At 37.6% G+C, this 20,233-nt stretch overlaps 2 protein-coding genes across 5 annotated transcripts; both read left to right on the top strand.

Moving 5' to 3' along the window:
- Positions 1–1,316: 1,316 nt before the first annotated feature.
- On the top strand, positions 1,317–14,590 carry slc6a16b (solute carrier family 6 member 16b). 4 transcript variants are annotated; one of them, XM_079602516.1, is made up of 13 exons: positions 1,318–1,411; positions 1,534–1,588; positions 3,568–3,772; positions 5,044–5,201; positions 5,369–5,489; positions 6,238–6,413; positions 6,780–6,890; positions 7,403–7,644; positions 7,869–8,031; positions 8,613–8,814; positions 8,957–9,116; positions 9,195–9,357; positions 12,251–14,590. In XM_079602516.1, exons 2-13 carry the CDS (start codon positions 1,586–1,588, stop codon positions 12,527–12,529), a joined length of 1,983 nt encoding a protein of 660 aa, XP_079458642.1. In that variant the 5' UTR covers positions 1,318–1,411; positions 1,534–1,585; the 3' UTR covers positions 12,530–14,590. The 4 variants fall into 4 exon arrangements, with proteins under 4 accessions (XP_079458644.1, XP_079458642.1, XP_079458645.1 ...); XM_079602518.1 differs by having other exon boundaries at positions 1,317–1,588; XM_079602519.1 differs by lacking the exons at positions 1,318–1,411; positions 1,534–1,588 and adding an exon at positions 1,937–2,490.
- On the top strand, positions 13,253–18,348 carry LOC306992673 (uncharacterized protein; the record flags this gene model as incomplete). Its single annotated transcript, XM_079601799.1, has 4 exons — positions 13,253–13,284; positions 16,583–16,716; positions 16,902–17,048; positions 18,084–18,348. The coding sequence occupies 4 exons, from the start codon at positions 13,253–13,255 to the stop codon at positions 18,323–18,325; spliced, it is 555 nt and encodes a 184-aa protein (XP_079457925.1). The 3' UTR covers positions 18,326–18,348.
- Positions 18,349–20,233: the final 1,885 nt, after the last annotated feature.

Below are 20,233 nucleotides of genomic sequence, written 5' to 3'. Positions count from 1 at the left end.
GCCCAAAAATATAACTTTTTGTGTTATAAAAAAACAAGCCCAGCCCAGGTGGGAAAAAAGTAACGTAACGCATTACTTTTCAAAAAAAAAAAAGTAATGCAATTAGTCACTTTTTAAGGGAGTAACGCAATATTGTAATGCATTACTTTAAAAAGTAACTTTCCCCAACACTGTCAATGACAGGTTTGTGTAGAACAAATTGAAGATCATATTTGCTAAAAATGTCGCCCTCCACCAATTGTGAATGTTCATATTCAAATAAATGCGTAAACACTAAATCAATAACTTCAAGTAACTATATATGCATTTTTCACAGCATCTCCTTTTATATTTCTAGGAGGAAGAAAGTCATACAGGTTTGATAAGGCGTGTATTATGACATCATTTTCATTTTTAAATAAACCGCTCGAAGCGGTCAGGAGAGAGAGGCATGCACGAGACACACACGAACGTTTCTATTGAAGAATTTCACAAACAAATCATGTCTGATCATTTCCTCCAATATCCTTTAAACAAATATAATACAGGAAAATGCATAAAATCGCACAATAATCGACTCTCTCATACTCACTTGCTGCTGATTCCTAGACGGTTGTCTTCTGACTAGTGTTCTCAAAACTAGATGTATTTTGATAGTGTGTGTTAACCGCCCGGACATTCCTCTCACAGATATCACAGAAGAGATGAAGGTTATCTGAGATGGGAAAAATGTCTTGGGTGAGTGACTGGCCCGTCTTTATTTCTAGACTTATATTCATTATTACTGACTCATTTAGTCTAATTTTACCAGTGTTGGGGTAATGCATTAATTACAAGTAACGTGATCGAGCAACGTAATCAGATTTCTTTTTTAAGTAACTAGTAACACGTTACTTTTACATTTTTGTTTTGTTATTAAAAGCAAACAAGCAAGCCAAGCCCAAGAGAACTTGTAGTTAGTGATGCAAAATTGTAATGCATTACTTTTAAAAGTCATTTCTCCTAACACTGCATTTTATTATATATAATATAATAATATAATATATTAATTTATATATCCCCTTCAGTTGAAAAAGTCAATGACATTTTAGTCTGAGGCATTTAGTCTGTTGCAGTTCGTTTCTTTCTTCTTCTTCTTCTTCTTCTTCTTCTTCTTCTTCTTCTTCTTCTTCTTCTTCTTCTTCTTCTTCTTCTTCTTCTTCTTCTTCTTCTGTCTTTTATTGGCAACCACACCAAACAGTGCATTACCACCATGCAGTTTGTTTCCCATGCGTTGAAGCTCAGAGGTGTGGGCGTGGTCAGCTGTTTTTGGGCGGTTCCTACTTGAGATTGACAGCTGGATTGTGGAAGGATTCAACAACGTGGCAAAATAAACTCCAGAGGAGGAATGCTCTTTCTCTGCTGGGCTGATACAGCAACTGTACTTTAAAATGTAAAGGATCGTTTAGTCCCGACTCATTTTTATTGCTTTATTGATCCACTTGGTCCTGACATTTCAACTCTATTTTAAAAGTCTCGGATCATTTCTTTGATTTGTATATGTCTGATCTTCAGAGGTCAACGAGGATGTTCTCGTAGAGGAATCTGCTACATTATCAGTCACAAGATGGTATGTTGTAACAAAGATGGTTGATTATTGTGATTCACTTATTCAATCGTATGACATTTAGCCTACATAGCAGCCAAACGCAGTTTTAAAATGTCAAAAATTGTCAGACAATATGTAGTTTGTATGTTGCTTATGAGTCTTTTGAATAATTTGAAAGGCCTAAGGCTATAATTTACCCTGGCAAGGCTTCTTTACATTATATGAGAATAGTTTTGTGTCAGTTGGGTCACTTTGACAGTGAAATAAGATGTTAAGCGCGCGAGCTGACAGCGCCACCTGTTGGTTGACCGTGCCTTCAATCTCGGTGTAATTTTCTTACTTTATTGCATCAGTCATCAGTGAAACTTTCTGAAGGAAACGCAGAGCCGCGTGTCAACGGTCCAGCTCAGCATATGGACAACCATAATACAAATATATAAATAAACAATTCAGTTATTATAGATGTAGATTGTCACTCTAGAAATACTGATGGTAAACTGATACGATGCGTTGCAAGGAAAAACAAAGCGAAACTTTGTTGTGTGCATTTCTCAACTCTTTAACTAAATTATAACTTTATAACTATACATTCAAAAAACGTTATACTTTCACTTACTACGTTTAAAAACTAAAGAGGTGATATTTCAGGCTAAAGCACGCGCGCTCACAAAGCCTCGAGCGTCGTCAAGTGGGCGGGGCCTTATAAATATGGGCGGGCGCGCGTGCGCGGAGGAGGGGCGTTGCCTGAGGTTCCCGTAAACCCACAACTACTACGGAAAGAGTAAACGCGGGCAATTATAAGCGTCGTTCTTTGTTTCTCGATACGTCAAACCATTATTCCAGTAGTTTGTATGTGTACGGTTCGGTTAGGGAACCTGTGAAGTGATTTCTTCAAGGAGGATTTGAGCCGCACGCGTGTGCCGGTGAGTGACAATAGCGCGCGCCATAACTCATTAACACGTGCACGTGTGTTTGAGAGCCCGAAAGAATCAAAGACGGAACAGCAGCGGTGAGAATTTATTTAATGCATATATTTACTATATATTCATAATACTACGTTTAATTGATTTACTTGCTAATATGGACGCATATATTGATACTTATTTCATCTGAGTTGCATATGAGATGCACCAGCTGGTCTTTGACTGGTTAAACTGCTTTATTGGCTCTGCGGTGTTAGATCTCACCAAACAGCGATTGGTTTTTGATTCATATTGCACTTATTTATGCACATATTCAATTGAATACTTGTTTTAGAGGGGTTTTAAAGCGACAGTTAGGCTATGTTTCCTGCTGTCAGGAGGATTGAAAACTGCGCATGCGCCTGTACACCTACACCATGGTGATGTTAATGTCAGAGAATTTTAAAAATAGTTTTCCTGACATTTAAAGAGTGCTCTTTTTTTTTTTTTTTGCATTTAGGCTGTTTTTGACTTTGAAAGTGGGCTCATAGGTCAATTTTGTTCTACATTTCTTACTGTTCTGTTTTGTATCCTAAACCACTTGATTAATTTATTATCATTATTATAACTAGTCCTTTTTATAATTTTTGTTGATGATAGTAATAGTACATTGATTATTAGTATGCAGTAGTATGTGGTACTTTGTATTTTTGAAAGATATTTGTAATATTTGATATAAAATATTTGTAAACCTGCAAATGAAAAAATCAATTGAACCTTGAGTGCTTTGGCTTCACGTTGCATATTATAAGCAATTTGCACCGATTTAAAATCCATATCCAATAATCACAATTCACATCAAGTATGTAGTTTTTACTCCATCGTTTGTGTGCACTGATTACTCAGACGGGAGTGAACTTCAGTAGCAGTCTGACAGGAAGCAGCACACGTGTTTGATCAGTTTTATGACTGAACTGACAAGATAAGATAAATTTTTATAGCAGCGTATTTTATAACAAAGTCTAATCTTTAAAGCAGCGCCGTGGCTTTATGTGTGATTTATTTGAATATGAAATCAAGCTTCTGTTTCTCTCTCAGATGACGTCAGAGAAACCCCCGTTACCTGCAGACGACCAGCGGGACGAGGCGGATCTGGGGTCAGGGGTCGTGCAGGAGGTCACGCTGGAAGCGGACCGAGACGGCTGGGACAGTAAAGTGGAATATTTCCTCGCTCAGCTCGGATTCAGTGTGGGATTGGGAAACGTGTGGAGGTTCCCGTACCTCTGCCATCAGAACGGAGGAGGTGAGTGAGGAGGAGAAGGGATTGATTATGCAAAGACTGTCCAGGCTTATATTTAAAGTCCCCCTGTAGTCAATCATTTTATCCCTTAAAGGATAATTCCGGTATTTAACACCTTGAGTCTATATTGTAGTTTGTTTTGGATGAACAAGAGTGGTGGACAACATTTTTTTGACAATGGTTCCTCTCTCGAGTTTTTGACTATAATAGAATTGGCCATGGACCCATTTAACATTGGAGTCAATGGGCATGTCCGAAAATGTCATTAAATAATAATAATGTTCGTTTACAAAACTGTTAAACTCACCGAGTGGTTAGTGGTGTTCGTTGATGATTATAAACAATATATCGTCGCAATATATGTTTCCAATCCGTTTATTTTGCTATAGTGGAACTATTTTTTCAGACACTTCACAACTGTGTAACTTCCGCTCAATATTTGAATCTGAAGCGTTACACTCCCGACCACTTCCGTTAGCGCATTTATATTAACGAGCACTCAGTCCTTCAACAGAATTCAATGGGATTTTACAAAATGACGAATAAAACACGACAGAAACTGTATTTCGCAACACTTTTTGTTTCTGGAACATCAACTAACATCACTAATCACTCGGTGAGTTGCACAGTTTTGTAAACGAACATTATTGGCTGTTTTAATGACATTTTCGGACATGCCCATTGACTCCAATGTTAAATGGGTCCATGGCCAATTCTTATATAGTCAAAAACTCGAGAGAGGAACCATTGTCAAAAAAATGTTGTCCACCACTCTTGTTCATCCAAAACAAACTACAATATAGACTCAAGGTGTTAAATACCGGAATTATCCTTTAACTCATCTTTAGGTCACCAAAATTACATATTTAAGTGTTTGTTTTTTCTTGGAAAAAAATCTCCATACCTTAAAATAGCTTGAATGTAACTCAGTCTACACCCTTGGCACATTTAACACGCAGTTCTGTGAATATGCAAATGAGCCCCGCCTCCACTCACTCACAGCAGCTCAGAGATCCACACGTTGTTGGTCTGATTGGTTAGTTTGTGACGTCAGAAACACCAGCGATTTCAAACCATGTTTTTGAGACCGTCTTTGGTTCACTGCAGTTTTAAGCAGAAAATACTCAGCAATGCTGTCGACTTATGAATTTACACATGGTTTGTCTTACAGCTTATTAAAAACACCACATGGACATATAAACAACATTAAAAGCTAGATTTTCAGTGCAGGGGGACTTTAATTGTTTTGTTTCGAACATTGTCTTGTGTGTTAGGAGCGTTCATCTTGCTGTATGTGCTGTTGATGGGGCTGGTTGGAGTGCCGTTGTTTTTTCTGGAGTTGGCGGCTGGTCAGAGCATCAGACAGGGCAGCATCGGTGTCTGGAGACACATCTCTCCAAAACTGGTTGGCATTGGCTACTCCAGCTGTGTGGTGAGTAATCTCTAGCGTTATTGGCCGATTGCACTGGTACATGCATTGCAGAAAATATCATACTGAAAATTTGAACATAATTGGCAGACTTATCATACAAAATGATCATAACAGTTATTGAATTTAATGTTCGTTGGTTTTCTTTTTTCTCTCTTTTTATTTCCCAGGTGTGTTTCTTTGTAGCTCTGTATTATAACGTCATCATCAGTTGGAGTATCTTTTACTTGGGAAATTCTTTCCGGTATACTCTACCATGGGAAAAATGTCCAACAGAAGGGAACATCACTGGTGAGGATTCGGAGTGTGTGAAGCCACTTTTCGATTACCCTTCAAATTGCGCAAATTGAAATAGTGAATTGAACATACGGCCAATGGAAACGCGCCAAATTTCCCAAAAAAAACCAAAAAAAGTTTTTCAAGGTGGTTTTTCGGGCAATTCAAAAAAGGAATATTTCGCAAAACTGAAATGGAAACAGTTTTTGTGCATTTACAGGTCACCTGACGTACATAAAAGTCGATCATTCTTTAAAGATGTTGCTGTATGTTTGAACAGAAGATGAGAGAGTTGCTTATTAAACTCATAAAAGACAAAAGTATCACGGGAATACTGGATTCTAAACCACAATGAAATGCCGCAATTTATCAAGACCTTAAAGCAGATATGAGGGAGAAACACCTCATGTGTCGCTCACAAGTATACGGTGCATTATGATTAGATAACACGCCTATCGTCTCCTTCCATTAAAAATAATGGCTAATGCTGTGGCTGGAATATATGTGAACCTACAACATCCTTTGCTATGGTTTTAGGAATGACTTATAGCGCTTTAGTCGCATAACATCGGTGAATGGAAACGCCGTCATTTCACAATAGTTTTTAATCGACATTTAGAAAAATCTATTAATGGATAATCTGCAACGCGGCTTGTGTTATGCAAGATTTAATAATTCTCACTTGAGAGATTAAATATAAGGTACTAATGCCAGAAATGTGACTTTAAAAATAAATGGATATGCATTTGTTGTTTTTTTTCAGTGAAGGAATGTGCCGCCAGCTCTCCCACGTCGTATTTCTGGTACCGTAAAGCTCTGGACATCACCGACTCCATTGATGAAACGGGAGAGTTAAACTGGATCATCTCTGGATGTTTGCTGGCCGCTTGGGTCATCGTTGGTCTGGCCATGTACAAGGGCATCAAATCTACCGGCAAGGTACTGTGAGTGAGTGAGTCGTGGATGTAACATTAGTGTTCTGTTTATATGCAAAGTAACTATTTAAAAGTTTGATAAAAACAAAAAAAAACATGCAATAAGTTTTTAAGAAATATATATATTTTTTTACTATTTCTATGCAAAAAAAGAAAAGGAAAGTTTGATGTAAGCAGCTTGCCATTTTTTAATTATTGCATTTTTTTAAATCAAACTTTTTTGCATTTAAAAAAAGAATTTCATAGAAAATGCAAAAAAAGTTTGATTTAAAAAATGCAATAATAAAAAAATGGCAAGCTGCTTAAATCAATCTTTCTTTGTGTTTCTTGTGTTTTGTAATTTGATTATTGAGGATTTTTCTGTGTGCAGGTGATGTATTTCTCCTCCGTGTTTCCGTACGTGGTGCTGCTGTGTTTCCTGATCAGAGGCGTGACGCTGGACGGAGCGTCTGAGGGCATCAGATTCATGTTTTACCCCAGAGTACGTAGACCAACACATGACTGCTTTCTGCGCTGCATGTTGAGCTCCGGAATACTGAAGGATTTATTGATTTGACACCATTGTGCATAAGAAGTGTATTCTCTCTGTTTCGTTATGTTATTAATTTAAATCAGTATTGCTTTAGGATTATTTATGTACCAATATAGTATTTATTAATATTTTAAATTGCCGTTTTGTATATTTTCAGTTTTCATTTTATTTTGATTTTAGTAATTTTCTGTGCTCTTGTCATTTTTATTATATATACCGGTGTGTATCTATATATATATATATATATTATAATACTATTTTTTTTTACTTATTTCAGTTAATTGCTAAGGCAACATTTCTTCTTTTTCAATCAATTTAACCAACAATTTGACAAATGCTGCTTAAAATGAATCTCTTCTTCTTGTAAGTATTATTATTTTGATGGTGTGACATGTTTAGTGTAATTTGGAAGCAGTTCACGATTAATTTCCCTCACTTGTGCTGTGGTGTGTTTCTCTCAGCTGGAGATCTGGGCTGATGTTCAGGTGTGGCGTCAGGCGGCGACTCAGGTCTTCTTCGCTCTGGGTTTGGGTTTCGGTTCTGTGATCGCCTACTCTTCCTACAACCCGCGGAACAACAACTGCCATCGCGACGCGTTCACCGTGTCTGCCGTCAACTTCCTGACGTCTGTGCTGGCCTCGCTGGTGGTGTTTGCTGTGCTGGGCTTCCGAGCCAAAACCATCACCACTGACTGTGTCAAACGGTCAGTATGCAAGTTACACGCAAATTATTTGATCATCAAACATACTGCATTTAAACAAATTATAGCTTTGCAAATAGGTCTTGTAAAATGGCTAACGTGTAATGTTGCTACAAATGCATTAAAATGGTTACGTACCATGTAAAAATGGTGAAATTAATTGAATGCTTTTCATGTATTTGACTGAATCTTTAAGATGCTCAGATGAATGGTTGTGTATGTTGCAGTAATCTGGAGATCATATCCAGCTCTGACCTCTTCATCAATGCTTCAAATGTGGAGAATCTCTCACTGAGTGAGTATGAAGAGTGGTACAGTAGTAACCACCAGCGTCTGAAGATCCTCGGTTACAACATCACCGCCTGCAGCCTGGAGGACGAACTGAAACAGGTACGCAAAATATACATTTTACATTTACATTTAGTCATTTAGCAGACGCTTTTATCCAAAGCGACTTACAACTGAGGACTACAGGAAGCGAGTCATCGTGAAGAGGCAAAAATAACGCAAGAAGTGCTCAAAATACAAAGTTCAGGCATTGCTCAGAGTAGCATAAGCCAAACAAGGAAGAGGGTTTAAAAAAAAATATATATATATATTTTTGTCAAGTGCACTCGGAAGAGATGAGTTTTCAATACATTATATACATTATATAGAATGCAAAACTAGCAATACATTTGCATTGATGGAATGTTCTTGGTGGTTGCTAGGACAATGCTGGAATGTTTTGGGGGGTTGCTAGGGCAATACTGGAATGTTTTGGGGGGTTGCTAGGGCAATACTGGAATGTTTTGGGGGTTGCTAGGGCAATACTTGAATGTTTTGGGGGGTTGCTAGGGTAGGGGACATCAAAAATATGATCTCTAGGTCTAAAGAAGTCATGGAGATGATGAATAAAATCTTCTCTAGTTATCCTGCATTTCTAAAGTGACTATCATTGAATGTGATGATCTTCTTTCTCTCTCTCTCAGGGTGTTGAGGGAACGGGTTTAGCGTTCATAGCGTTCACAGAAGCCATGACGTTGTTTCCGGGCAGTCCGTTCTGGTCGGTGCTGTTCTTCCTCATGCTGCTCAATCTGGGATTGTCCACTATGTTCGGCACCATGGCCGGAATACTGACCCCGCTAACAGACACCTTTAAGACACTACGCAATCACAAACTCATCTTCACAGGTAACGCACTGTTTTGACTTCCATTACACCAATTGTTTATATTTGATGTACGTTTGCTATATTTGGGTTTAAGTTCAGTATTGCCGTAGTTTGAATATGAGTGGTGTGTTAAATCTCGGTGGTGTTTTTCTCTCTCTGTCAGTGTGCAGCTGTGCGTTGGGCTTTCTGATCGGTCTAATGTTCACTCAGCGCTGTGGGAACTACTTTGTGGCGATGTTTGATGATTACTCCGCCACACTTCCGCTCATAATCGTTGTCATCTTTCAGACCTTCAGCGTGGCCTGGGTTTATGGAGCCGACAGGTACCGCAGACTCAGTGCTCGAGTAGAAGTGTTTCGTTATGTGCTTGAATGCATATACAAGATGTATTTTTAATGCAGGTTTTTAGAGGACCTGAAACTGATGTTGAATCGGCCGGTCCCCGTGGTGTACAAGTACCTGTGGAAGTACGTGTGTCCAGTTGCTATGCTGGGACTCTTGGGTGCCAGTCTGCTAAAGATGATCCTGAATCGCCCTACATACACCGCCTGGAATAGAGAAAAGGTCAGATCATAAGTAAACCATTACCTTAATCTTTAACCCTATAAAGCTACCGTTTCATATTTTTATATATGCTACTTTCTAAGACCTATAGATTATTAACATCAAAACTAATGAAAAACCTTTTGCACATAATCTACTTCTGTCATCTGATAGATTTTTATTTTTTTTGCAAGTAAATAATCTTTTAGTATAATTGTAAATAATACGTCCAACTTCAGGTTTTTGCTGTGAAATCTGCACTGATTTTTATAAAGTAAACAGAGCAACTTTTATAGTGTTGAACACTTCCTTGTATGGAAGCTTGTTTCTGCCACAAAATAAAGCATTTTAAAGGGTTAGTTCGCCCATTTAAGACATGAGGTTGTATGCAATCCTTACCAGCACTATAGTGCATACACACGGACCCACTCTGTTGTCACCTCCCTGGTCAGAGTTCTGGCCGCTGGAAGTTTTTCAAGAAAGTAGTCCTGGTTAGTTTCCGGGGCCACAAAACTGTGCGTTTTTACGTGAAAAAATGATTTGCGTTTCAAAGCTTGATTAATGTACATCACAAAAAACACGCCGGGCAAAATTCATACCTCAGTTTTAATCGGCACTATTTTCTTTCCATTTCTGTCAATCCGCGCTGCTGTCAACGTGCGCACTGCACGTTCCGATCAGCTGTTGATAGCGCGACTCGCTGACAACATCTGACTACGAAACTTCTGATGTTGAAACCAATTTTAGCACAATGTCAGACGGAACAGATGATGATGAAAGTAATTTATTGCAACACAAAACCTCAATTGTGTGTGTGTTCAATCAAATAGTTTTCTCAGCAAATTGTAGCCTACCTATATCCCTATATACTGTTTTTATATTAGACTTCTTTTCACGTGATTTCCACTGGAGACTAAACATCAGCTTGTTTACTGTACAGTTCAGACATGGGATCATAAAGTTAGTAAATAGAGCTTACCCGTACGTGTTACTGGTACAGCAAAACTCTTTAAAATTAGTTTTTTTCTTTTTCCTCCTTGGTTGGGGATGTAATCGTCTTCGCTGAAGTGAGCACTGCACACACGAAAATCCTTGATTCTGGATATTTTTGCTCCCGCAGAGTAACCGATGGCAACCAGCCAAAGCTGTCGCATATCTATATCCGAAACAGGAAAACGATGGAATCTGAACGGTGATCCCGGCACATTCTTGTGGTCACAACCTGGGAATTTACAAGTTCGCACCATTGTTCATTTTATAATTTTTACGTAGTTGTCATTCGATTGTGTAAACACTATGGAACAGCTGATCAGAACGTGCGCACTGTTGACGTTGACAGCAGCGCGGATTGATAGAAATGGAAAGAAAATAGTGCCGATTAAAACTGAGGTATGAATTTTGCCCGGCGTGTTTTTTGTGATGTACATTAATCAAGCTTTGAAACGCAAATAATTTAAATAATTAAAGAGTTTTGTGGCCCCGGAAACTAACCAGGACTACTTTCTTGAAAAACTTCCAGCGGCCAGAACTCTGACCAGGGAGGTGACCACAGAGTGGGTCCGTGTGTATGCACTATAGTGCTGGTAAGGATTGCATACAACCTCATGTCTTAAATGGGCGAACTAACCCTTTAAAGGATAATTGTGACTTTTTCTCTCACAATTGCGACTTTATATCACGCAAAAAAGATAAGTCAGAATTGCAAGATGTTGACTTGTAATTTTAAGAGAAAAAAGTCAGGCATGGCAACTTTATTTACTTGATTATCCATATACATTTAACAAATTTCATTCAAATGTGAGTCAAATATGATCTTCAGGCTTTTGTGGAAGGTTTATTTGTTCATCTCTCAATCATCATTGTATTGCATTGCATTAAAGGTTTTAAAACTACAGAGCTTTGATCATAAAAATAAGAATTTAAATATCATCTTACTAAGACATATTATTAGCAGATATAGAGTGATGACTAATATTCATTTGCATTTTATGCAAGTAGTGTGCTATGCTGTTCTACAATTTCATTGATTTACATTGAAAGTGCTCAGAATTTTACTTTCCTTTTTAGCCATATAAATATCAGCATCTGCACCAGATTGCACATCTTTGCTCTGTTTGATCCTCTGAATCAAGGCTTTTACTTGTGTTTGAGATCCATATTCATATCCCTAAGTTTAGTTGTATTGCTCTGGGGATTTGGAACATAACATCAAGATATACGTCTTAGTCTTTCAATTTTTAAATCACGTCTTAAAACTCTTTTATTTTTTATCAGCCTATCCTGATTGATTTTAGTTATGTTGTTGGGTAATTGATTTTTTTGTATTGTGGTGTTTTTTCCTGTTTAATTATGTATTTTATTATTGTAAGGTGTTTTGAAAGGCACCCACAAATAAAATGAATTATTATTATTATTATTATCATCATTATATGAGCCATTAAAAGCCTGAAGTATCAAATAGAGCTTTAAACGATTAATCGTGTCCATAATAAAAGTTTGTGTTTACATAATATGTGTGTGTATTGTGTATAATAATTTTGTATTTATAAATACACACACATGCATGTATATATTTGAGAAATATATGCATATATATACTGCATATATATTTTTATATAATTTATATTATATATAAATGGAACTATTTTATATATAAATAACACATTTTTCTTAAATGTGTACATGCATGTGTGTGTATTTATATATACAAAATAATTATACACACACATATATTATGTAAACACAAACTTTTATTTTGGACGCGATTAATCGTTTACAGCCCATCAAATATGATCTGAAAATCGTAAATATATTTTTAGGTTTTGCTACAAGTTCAATTAATGGCTTTTTTTGGACTGACAAATGTGAGGCTTTACATGGTTAACATTAGCTTGTGTCCTACATTTCCTCTCAGGCATCGAAGGAAGATCTCCCTTATCCTGGTTGGGCGCTTGCTGTCCTGATCACACTCATCCTCGTTGCGTTCCTTCCCGTTCCCATCGGATACCTTCATGCCCTCCTCCTGGAGCGGCTGGGCCAGTCTCCCGCGGACCCTGAGGCGAGATACGAGCCGTGCGCCACTACAGACACAGACCTGACCCCTCTCGACACCTTACACCCCCTGCTCGAGGAAAACCAGCGTTCCCATTCGCCAAACGGCCACATTGAAAGTGTCCAATCAAGTGTATTATGAGGAAACTACAGCACCGCCTTCATTAGAGTTTACAAACATCGCAGAAGGATCTTTCAATCAAGATCTTTCTATTTGTACTTTGCTGTTGGCAACAATCATTTCTATGTGTACATGCGTACAGATGGGCACAAAAATAACTGACTTTAAAGGGTTAACTCACCCCAAAAGGAGAGATGTCCTCAGCTTCATCTGGAGTCTTCCAGCCAGTTGTGCAAGTTGCTCCAAAACAGATTCAAATGCATATAACTTGCATTATATTCAGTCTTCTGAAGCCGTACACTAGCAACTCTGTGGAAATCTTGCATTCCTACTTCCCGGTTTAAACATGTTACACATGAAAACGTTTGTGCACCCGAAATCACGACTTTGATGACGTCTCTTTAAGTAGACGTATAATAATGGTACCGCTGAGCCGTACATGCGTTCGCCGGGTCCAGGTGAACGTTAAACAAAGACTATATTTACAACGGTCCAAATATTTGTTTACTGATGGTCCTGCTGGTTTAGTGATCTGATGAGTTTTGTATAAAGGTGTTTTATGATGGGGTGACCCATCAGTGTTGTTGAACTCTACGGTACTGAAGGAGCATCAGTGCTTCGTCTCCTCTGATGTATGAATTAAGAGGTGAAATAAATAGTTCAAATCGAGAATATTATCATTCCCAGAAATTAATATTCCATAAGTGCTTTTGGTGAATTAACACTGTTATGAATCAGAACATAATGGCATCTCTAGAGGACAACCAGGGTCAAAGGTCATCAACCATGATGGTTAATAAAAAAAAATTCTGTCATCACTTTTTTCTTTTTTTTTTAACCATAATGGTTAATATTGACAGTAGCATCAAAATGTTAATGTTGATCCTCCATGATATGTTCTGCGTTGTCATTATTTAAGTGGGTCTGTACGGTAACAACTGTAAAAAGCTGCGTCGTGTTCAAAAGAGCTTTTGAACTATTAAATATTCGCCCATAACTGCGTTTCAGAATCAGACCTACAACACAAAGGCTGCTTTTCAAGAAGTAATTACTTCACGACCGCTAAAAAAGTGTGTTTTATATAGTATGAATGTAATCCAGACGTACTACATCCGCCACGTTTTCATTATCATGTGACCTTCCAGTGTCAGTTACATCTCTTCAGATCTCCTGTGGCCTCATGGGATAGTAAAGTGTCCATTGTATACACACTTCACAATCTTGTCCTGTCAATTCAGACATATTACTTAATATACTAATAGTAGGGAAGTGTGTGTTTTCAGACGCAGCCAAAGTTGAGCTAACACACCAAACTAGAAACTACACAATCAGTTTTGAGGGAATCTCAAGAACAACACTTTAGAAATGTCTGGGTCATATTTCATCTTAATGTTCTGAAGAATAGACTTAATTGTTGACACAACATCTATTGGGTTATTTATTTGTGTGTGTATTGTGTAACATTCTAGGCTATTTTTGAGCACAAACTACAGCCATAGAAAAAGAAAGTTTTATATATATATATATATAATTCCAGTTGTAGTTTGTATGTGATACAAATGCATATCTGATTTATTATCGTTTTTACATGCAACAGAATTTTCAGAATAATTTTTATATTGTACATAAATGTTTTTGTTGCCTGTTTTTAATCTGTAAGATGTTTTTATGGCCTTTTTTTAATTTTCCGTCAGATGTGTTTGTGAAAGTGAACACCTGACCCGCAGGACAGACATTTTATGGCTTATAGTCATCGTGAAGTAGTGTTCTCTGCCTCTCGCAGGGGTGATGGGTCTTCTGTTTCTGAAGCTTGACCGCTGTTTGTTCTGGTCAGTAATAAACATCATGAAATGATAATTTAACTATATTCCTTGTAGAATACTTGATAAATGTATTTTTTTGAAGCGTAGTTTCTTCTCTTTGATGTAAATGTCCCGTGCCACAGAATATGTCCTGTTGCTTCAGAAATGATTCTGAGGTTTTTAGTTTGTATGAATGTTTTTGATGGTCATGATGAAACAGACATTTTGTACAGTTTGCCTCATGATGATGATGTTTCTGTATAAATGTTTATTTGAACTCAAATGAGATTAGTTTTTTGTCCTGTAAAGGCCAATTATTTGCATGAAGGAATGTGTGTGTGTGTATATATATATATATAATGTACAGGTGAAACTCAAAAACTTTGAATATCGTGCAAAAGTCCATTTATTTCGCCGCATTGAGGCAGTAATTCATGCAAAAAGGGCCCAAACAAACTGTACATATGCATGATTATACATTTTTTAGAGGGCTGACATGTCTTTTTTTTTATTGATTTCATGTAATTTTCTGAGATTTTTAATTTGGAGTTTTCATAAACTGTAAGCCAAAATCATCAACATTAAAACTTTTGCACGATATTCAAATTTTTTGAGGTGTGTGTGTTCATTCTACAGTCCTCTCTAGTCTCTGTTTTTGTGCCGGTCGTTCCTGTGTGTGTGTGTGTTCATTCTACAGTCCTCTCTAGTCTCTGTTTTTGTGCCGGTCGTTCATGTGCGGTCGTCGTGTGTGTGTGAGAGCTCAATGATCCTGGGACTTAGGTTGTCATGGTGTGAATCTCCACCCTGGAAAGAGAAGATCCACAAACAAAGTGATGCTCAGCGCCGCTGAAGGACAGGAGTCACTGCAGGAGAAAACTTCATAAACACTCAGACCAGAAACTGTGGAAGGTATGTATGTAACAAATCAATCTTTCGCATGTTGTTGAGCTGCTGTCCCCGAGGTCTGCGTCTTGCTTTGAACTCAGTGGGTTTATGTATTTATTTAGATTTATTAGTTGAGTGTATCAGGATAAAAATGTTTGAATGCTGACTTGTGCTCATGTAAACCTGTAATCCGTGGTTTTGCTCATCCATGATCACATCAGGCCAGAGGTTCACTGTACATTCAACAACTGAAAGCATCTTGTGCACTGGTTTGATGATTCGTAATTAATATAAAGAACACGTTTAATCTCCACATGATCCTAAGTCCAAATGTAGTGCTGATAGTTTAATATCTTTATGTAAATAAATCACATTTTAAGATCTAAGAATGATAGGGCGGCTCTCGCATCTGGAATGATTTCATTGCCTTTCAAACTATATATTATTATAATTTCTTTGTTTTAGCAAATGTAATAATGCTGATGGCAAACCCCACAGAAGTGGGTTTTAATATAGCCTACTAATCAACTGGCACAACTTACCCCACCACACCGTCTTCTGTAAGTTGTCTTCTGTCAAGGAGAAATTTGACCTAAAACTATTTTTTAGCCTGCTTTGAACTTAAACTAAAGTGTCTATATCATAAATGATGAATAAGTGATGAGTTTATGAATATTTGAATAGTGACTGTTTATATGTTTAAATGTTTAAAAACAATATGTGTAGGCCTAATGTTTTGTAAAAGTTTGTAGTAGAATTTCTAGTTTATGAAGGCAAATTGTTCCCTGCCATGCAGAAACTTTATTTTGACAATGCAAAAACATTGTCAGCACATATATGAGCCTTATATTATATTATATTATATTATAGTATATTCCACCTTTTCTGAACACGAGCCTGAAAACTTTTATGAATGCTAGATAAATTATTCAGTTGATTTGATATTGAACAGTAATATTGTGAAATTTTATTACAATTTAAAACAATGGTTTTCTGTTTTAATATATATATTAAAATATAATTGATTCCTGTTTCAGCATCATTACTCCAGTCTTCAGTGTCACATGATCCTTCAGAAATCAGTATAATATGAGGATTTGATACTCGGTTATTGTCAATGTTGGAAACAGTTGTGCTGTTGTTATTGTGTGAGCTACAAAAGGAAAGGAAATTGAAGAATCATGAACCGAGTCCCAGAGGAGGAGAATGAAACTGAATGCTGTTCTGCTCGTGGCCACTAGAGGACACTGAAGTCTTCTGGATGATAAACCGATTTTCTCTCATTAGTGCTTCATTATCATTACATGTGTGTCAGGATATAACCAGTTCTTTTTATTAATCAAGTACATTTGTTTGTTTGTTCTAATGATTATCTCTCTGTTTGCAGAGATATGCTCATGTGGACTCTGGCGCTGCTGTGTGTGAGTGTGTGTTTGGGTCAGAGTCAGATCAACACCGACCCGGCAGGAGAAACAGAACTGACCTCTGATCAGCATGACCACATCACACTGAAACAAACCTGTAAGACACACACACACACACACACACACACACTATCATCTGATGCGTGTTTGTTCTCAAAGATTTCATTATGACCACCTAGATGCTATTTTATTTCATTTCATTTCTTTATTAGTTTTACATTTTGTTTTCTGGTCTGGTCTGGTGTGGTCCAGATACACACTGTGTGTGTTTTCTACTGACAGATGCTCATTTGACGATGAACAACAACAAGCTGGCGGTGTTCATCGCTGCCGCTGTAGGAACCCTGACGCTGATGGCTGTGGTTTACTGCATCTACAACCAGTTCTACAACAAGAACATTTATTCACACACTCAGCTGCTTGAATCTGGTACACACACACACACACACACACGCACGCACGCACGCACGCACGCACACACGCACGCACACACGCACGCACACACACACGCACACACACACACACACACACACACATTCTAAAAAATGCTGGGTTAAAAACAAAAACAAGTTGGATTGAAAATGGACATACTCAGCGAATGGGTTGTTAATGGGTTAAATCAGCGGTTGGGTTAAATGTTTGCCCAACCTGCTGGGTAGTTTTATTTAACTCAGCTATTGTTTAATAATGACTGTATTTCTTGCTTAAAATGAATGTTGAAAATGAAAATTTATGAATACGTTTAATTAATAATAATTAAACAATAAGCATTTATCAAATTGCTTATTGATAAATGTTCTATTATGTGTCTATTTTTTTATTTACAACCTATTTTGTGTTAATTTTAAGCCAGCCATGTAGTAATTATATTAAAAAATAATAATAATAATAATATTTGGGTTAAATAAAACTGCCCAGCACCGTGGGCAAACATTTATCCCAACCGCTGAGTTAAAACAACCCATTCACTGGGCTTGTCCATTCTCAACCCAGCATTTTTTAGAGTACACACACACACACACACACACACACACACACACACACACACACACACACACACACACACACACACTACTTAGATCCCTGATATAAAGTACACAAAATATAATCATAGTGACATTACAAAACATTTACGTTTTTCCAAATCTTAGTGAGCTTTTTAGGTAGACTTTTTAGATGGTGACACTAATCCGTCACGGTCCCAGAATGCTTTATCCCAGAAAAATTATCATAAGTGTCATTTAAATTAATTCTGTATTGCAAAGTATAGATAAAACGTTTCATCTAATTTTAAAAAGATTATTTCACCTGAAGGTTGTGTGCGTTTTTTTTTTATGTTTGTTTGCGTTCATTAACTATTCTATCAGTAGCTCCAGGTATATTAATAATACATAATGCACATAATTAATAATACATAATTATACACAGATAATGATGAGTTTGTAATCTGTGTTTCTCCGTCAGATATCGCTCTGGATCTGAGCAGCTCGTCCTCGTCTGTGTTTTCCGGTTATGTGATGGAGGGATGGATGGAGAAAGGTGGAGGAGGGAGTTACGGATCTCTCTCTGACACTCCCTCCATAATCACTCTTCCTCCTCCTCTCTCTCCTCCTCAGCGAGCGTCTCCCTTCCACTCGCTCTCCCTGTCCCGCACACCGCCTCTGAGGACCATCTCAGCCCAGGACCTGGAGAAGAGCTTCCTCTGAGCGTGTGTGTGTGTGTGTGTGTGTGTGTGAGCGTGCGCGTGTGTGTGTGTGTGTGTGTGTGTGTGTGTGTGTGAGATCTCCCTTCCACTCGCTCTCCCTGTCCCGAACGCCGCCTCTGAGGACCATCTCAGCCCAGGACCTGGAGAAGAGCTTCCTCTGAGCGTGTGTGCGTGTGTGTGTGCGTGTGTGTGTGCGTGTGTGTGTGTGTGTGTGTGTGTGTGTGTGTGTGTGTGTGTGTGTGTGTGTGTGTGTGTGTGTGTGTGTGTGTGTGTGTGTGTGTGTGTGTGTGTGTGTGTGTGTGTGTGTGTGATCTCCCTTCCACTCGCTCTCCCTGTCCCGCACGCCGCCTCTGAGGACCATCTCAGCCCAGGATCTGGAGAAGAGCTTCCTCTGAGCGTGTGTGTGTGTGTGTGTGATAGATCATTTTACAGCTGTATGCAGAAGTGGCGTGACCTCTGACACACGATACGGCTTCTATAACCTCTGCTGCATTTAAACTTGACTAAGCTCTTCAGATTTCAGTGCTGGAGTCAGGACTGCTGTTGTGCTGAATGTAACGTTCTGTAAAGATTTAATCACACATGCTCTATTCTATTGTTCACTTCTCTTGTGTGTTATGTTCATTTCAGTTCTATTGCTTAAAGATTCACTGATGTCCTCTCTGTTCTATTCTATTCATTTCTGTTCTGTTGTTTTCGGTCCTATTCTCTTTATTTACTCTGCTATTAATATACAGATTTTGTGACTGTAAAGTTCTATTCTATTCTTTAAAAATGTAATTATTTGAATAGCATGAACTGGAACAGAATGGAATGGAATAGAGTTCAAATAAACAGAAGAGAATCGCTCTTGTAGTGAACAATATCTGGTAACACTTCACATTAAGGTTCATTTGGTTAACATTAGTTAATGCATTAGGCATCACAACTCTAAGATAACACAAGATTAATATTTGACATAAATTGTATAAATTAACATTAATGTATTTTGAAATAAATGAATTATCAGTGGATGATAATATCCACTAACATTAAAAACTTTGGAGTCTGTACTATTTTTATTATTATTATTTATCATAAATGTATATGTCGTTTCGTATCAATTTCAAATTAGCTTTATTAGCATGACTGTAACACAATGTTGCCAAAGCATCAACATATTATATTAAATAAAACAAACAAAACATAAATGTATATAGGCTATCATGTCATATGTAGCATAGTAAATATTAAACACAATCCATCTTAATAAATAAATACAGTGGGTCACTCTAGAGTTAGCCGTCTCTGGCGTTGTGAATAGCTAACACACATTTAGCCGCTAGTGCTAGTGTACTATCATCTTCTCCGAGTAAGAAGGACATTTTTTCAGTGACACTCAGTTCAGAGAATGATGGGATCAAGGTTTCAAATTTGGGCAGAAAAGATTATCTTACTTTCTTTACAATTTTTTTTTTTTTAAATCATCTTTGTTTAGCTGTTTATTTATTTTTAAAGAAAATATTGTCCTTTAGCTTCAATTACGACCTAGATCAGTTCTTTAATTTTGGAAACATGTTTTGTTTACTTGTGATTACCCAGTAAATGTAAATGATCGTTGTTTGCTCAGGACAAGGGAAGTGACTATATTTTAAACAGAAATAATTAACATTACTGTCAGACAATCACATTTTAGGGACACTGTTAAACTTCCGGTTCGTGTTGATTACAGGGTAAGTTAAAGGACGAACCGTCCCAGATAGCACACGTACGTCGGGCCGACGTTGGCCCGATGTACAAAGTTCCATCGACACGATGTCGCTCAGAGATCGTTTGCTAATCGGCAAAATGTCGCCGCGACATCGGCCTTTGATCGCAAATGATCTCCGGCCGATGTTTGAACGATGCAAAGCTGTAAATCTTTGGCCGC

This window comes from Phoxinus phoxinus, assembly GCF_949152265.1.
Source record: "Phoxinus phoxinus genome assembly, chromosome: 24".
Lineage (NCBI taxonomy): Eukaryota > Metazoa > Chordata > Actinopteri > Cypriniformes > Leuciscidae > Phoxinus > Phoxinus phoxinus.
Note: the sequence above shows the minus strand (reverse complement) of the source record. Positions and strands in the feature narration are given on the sequence as shown.

Coding starts and splice junctions, on each gene's coding strand:
- slc6a16b (XM_079602518.1), top strand. Junction 3,773..5,043: donor CTGCCATCAGAACGGAGGAG/GTGAGTGAGGAG, acceptor CTTGTGTGTTAG/GAGCGTTCATCTTGCTGTAT. Junction 5,202..5,368: donor TTGGCTACTCCAGCTGTGTG/GTGAGTAATCTC, acceptor TTTATTTCCCAG/GTGTGTTTCTTTGTAGCTCT.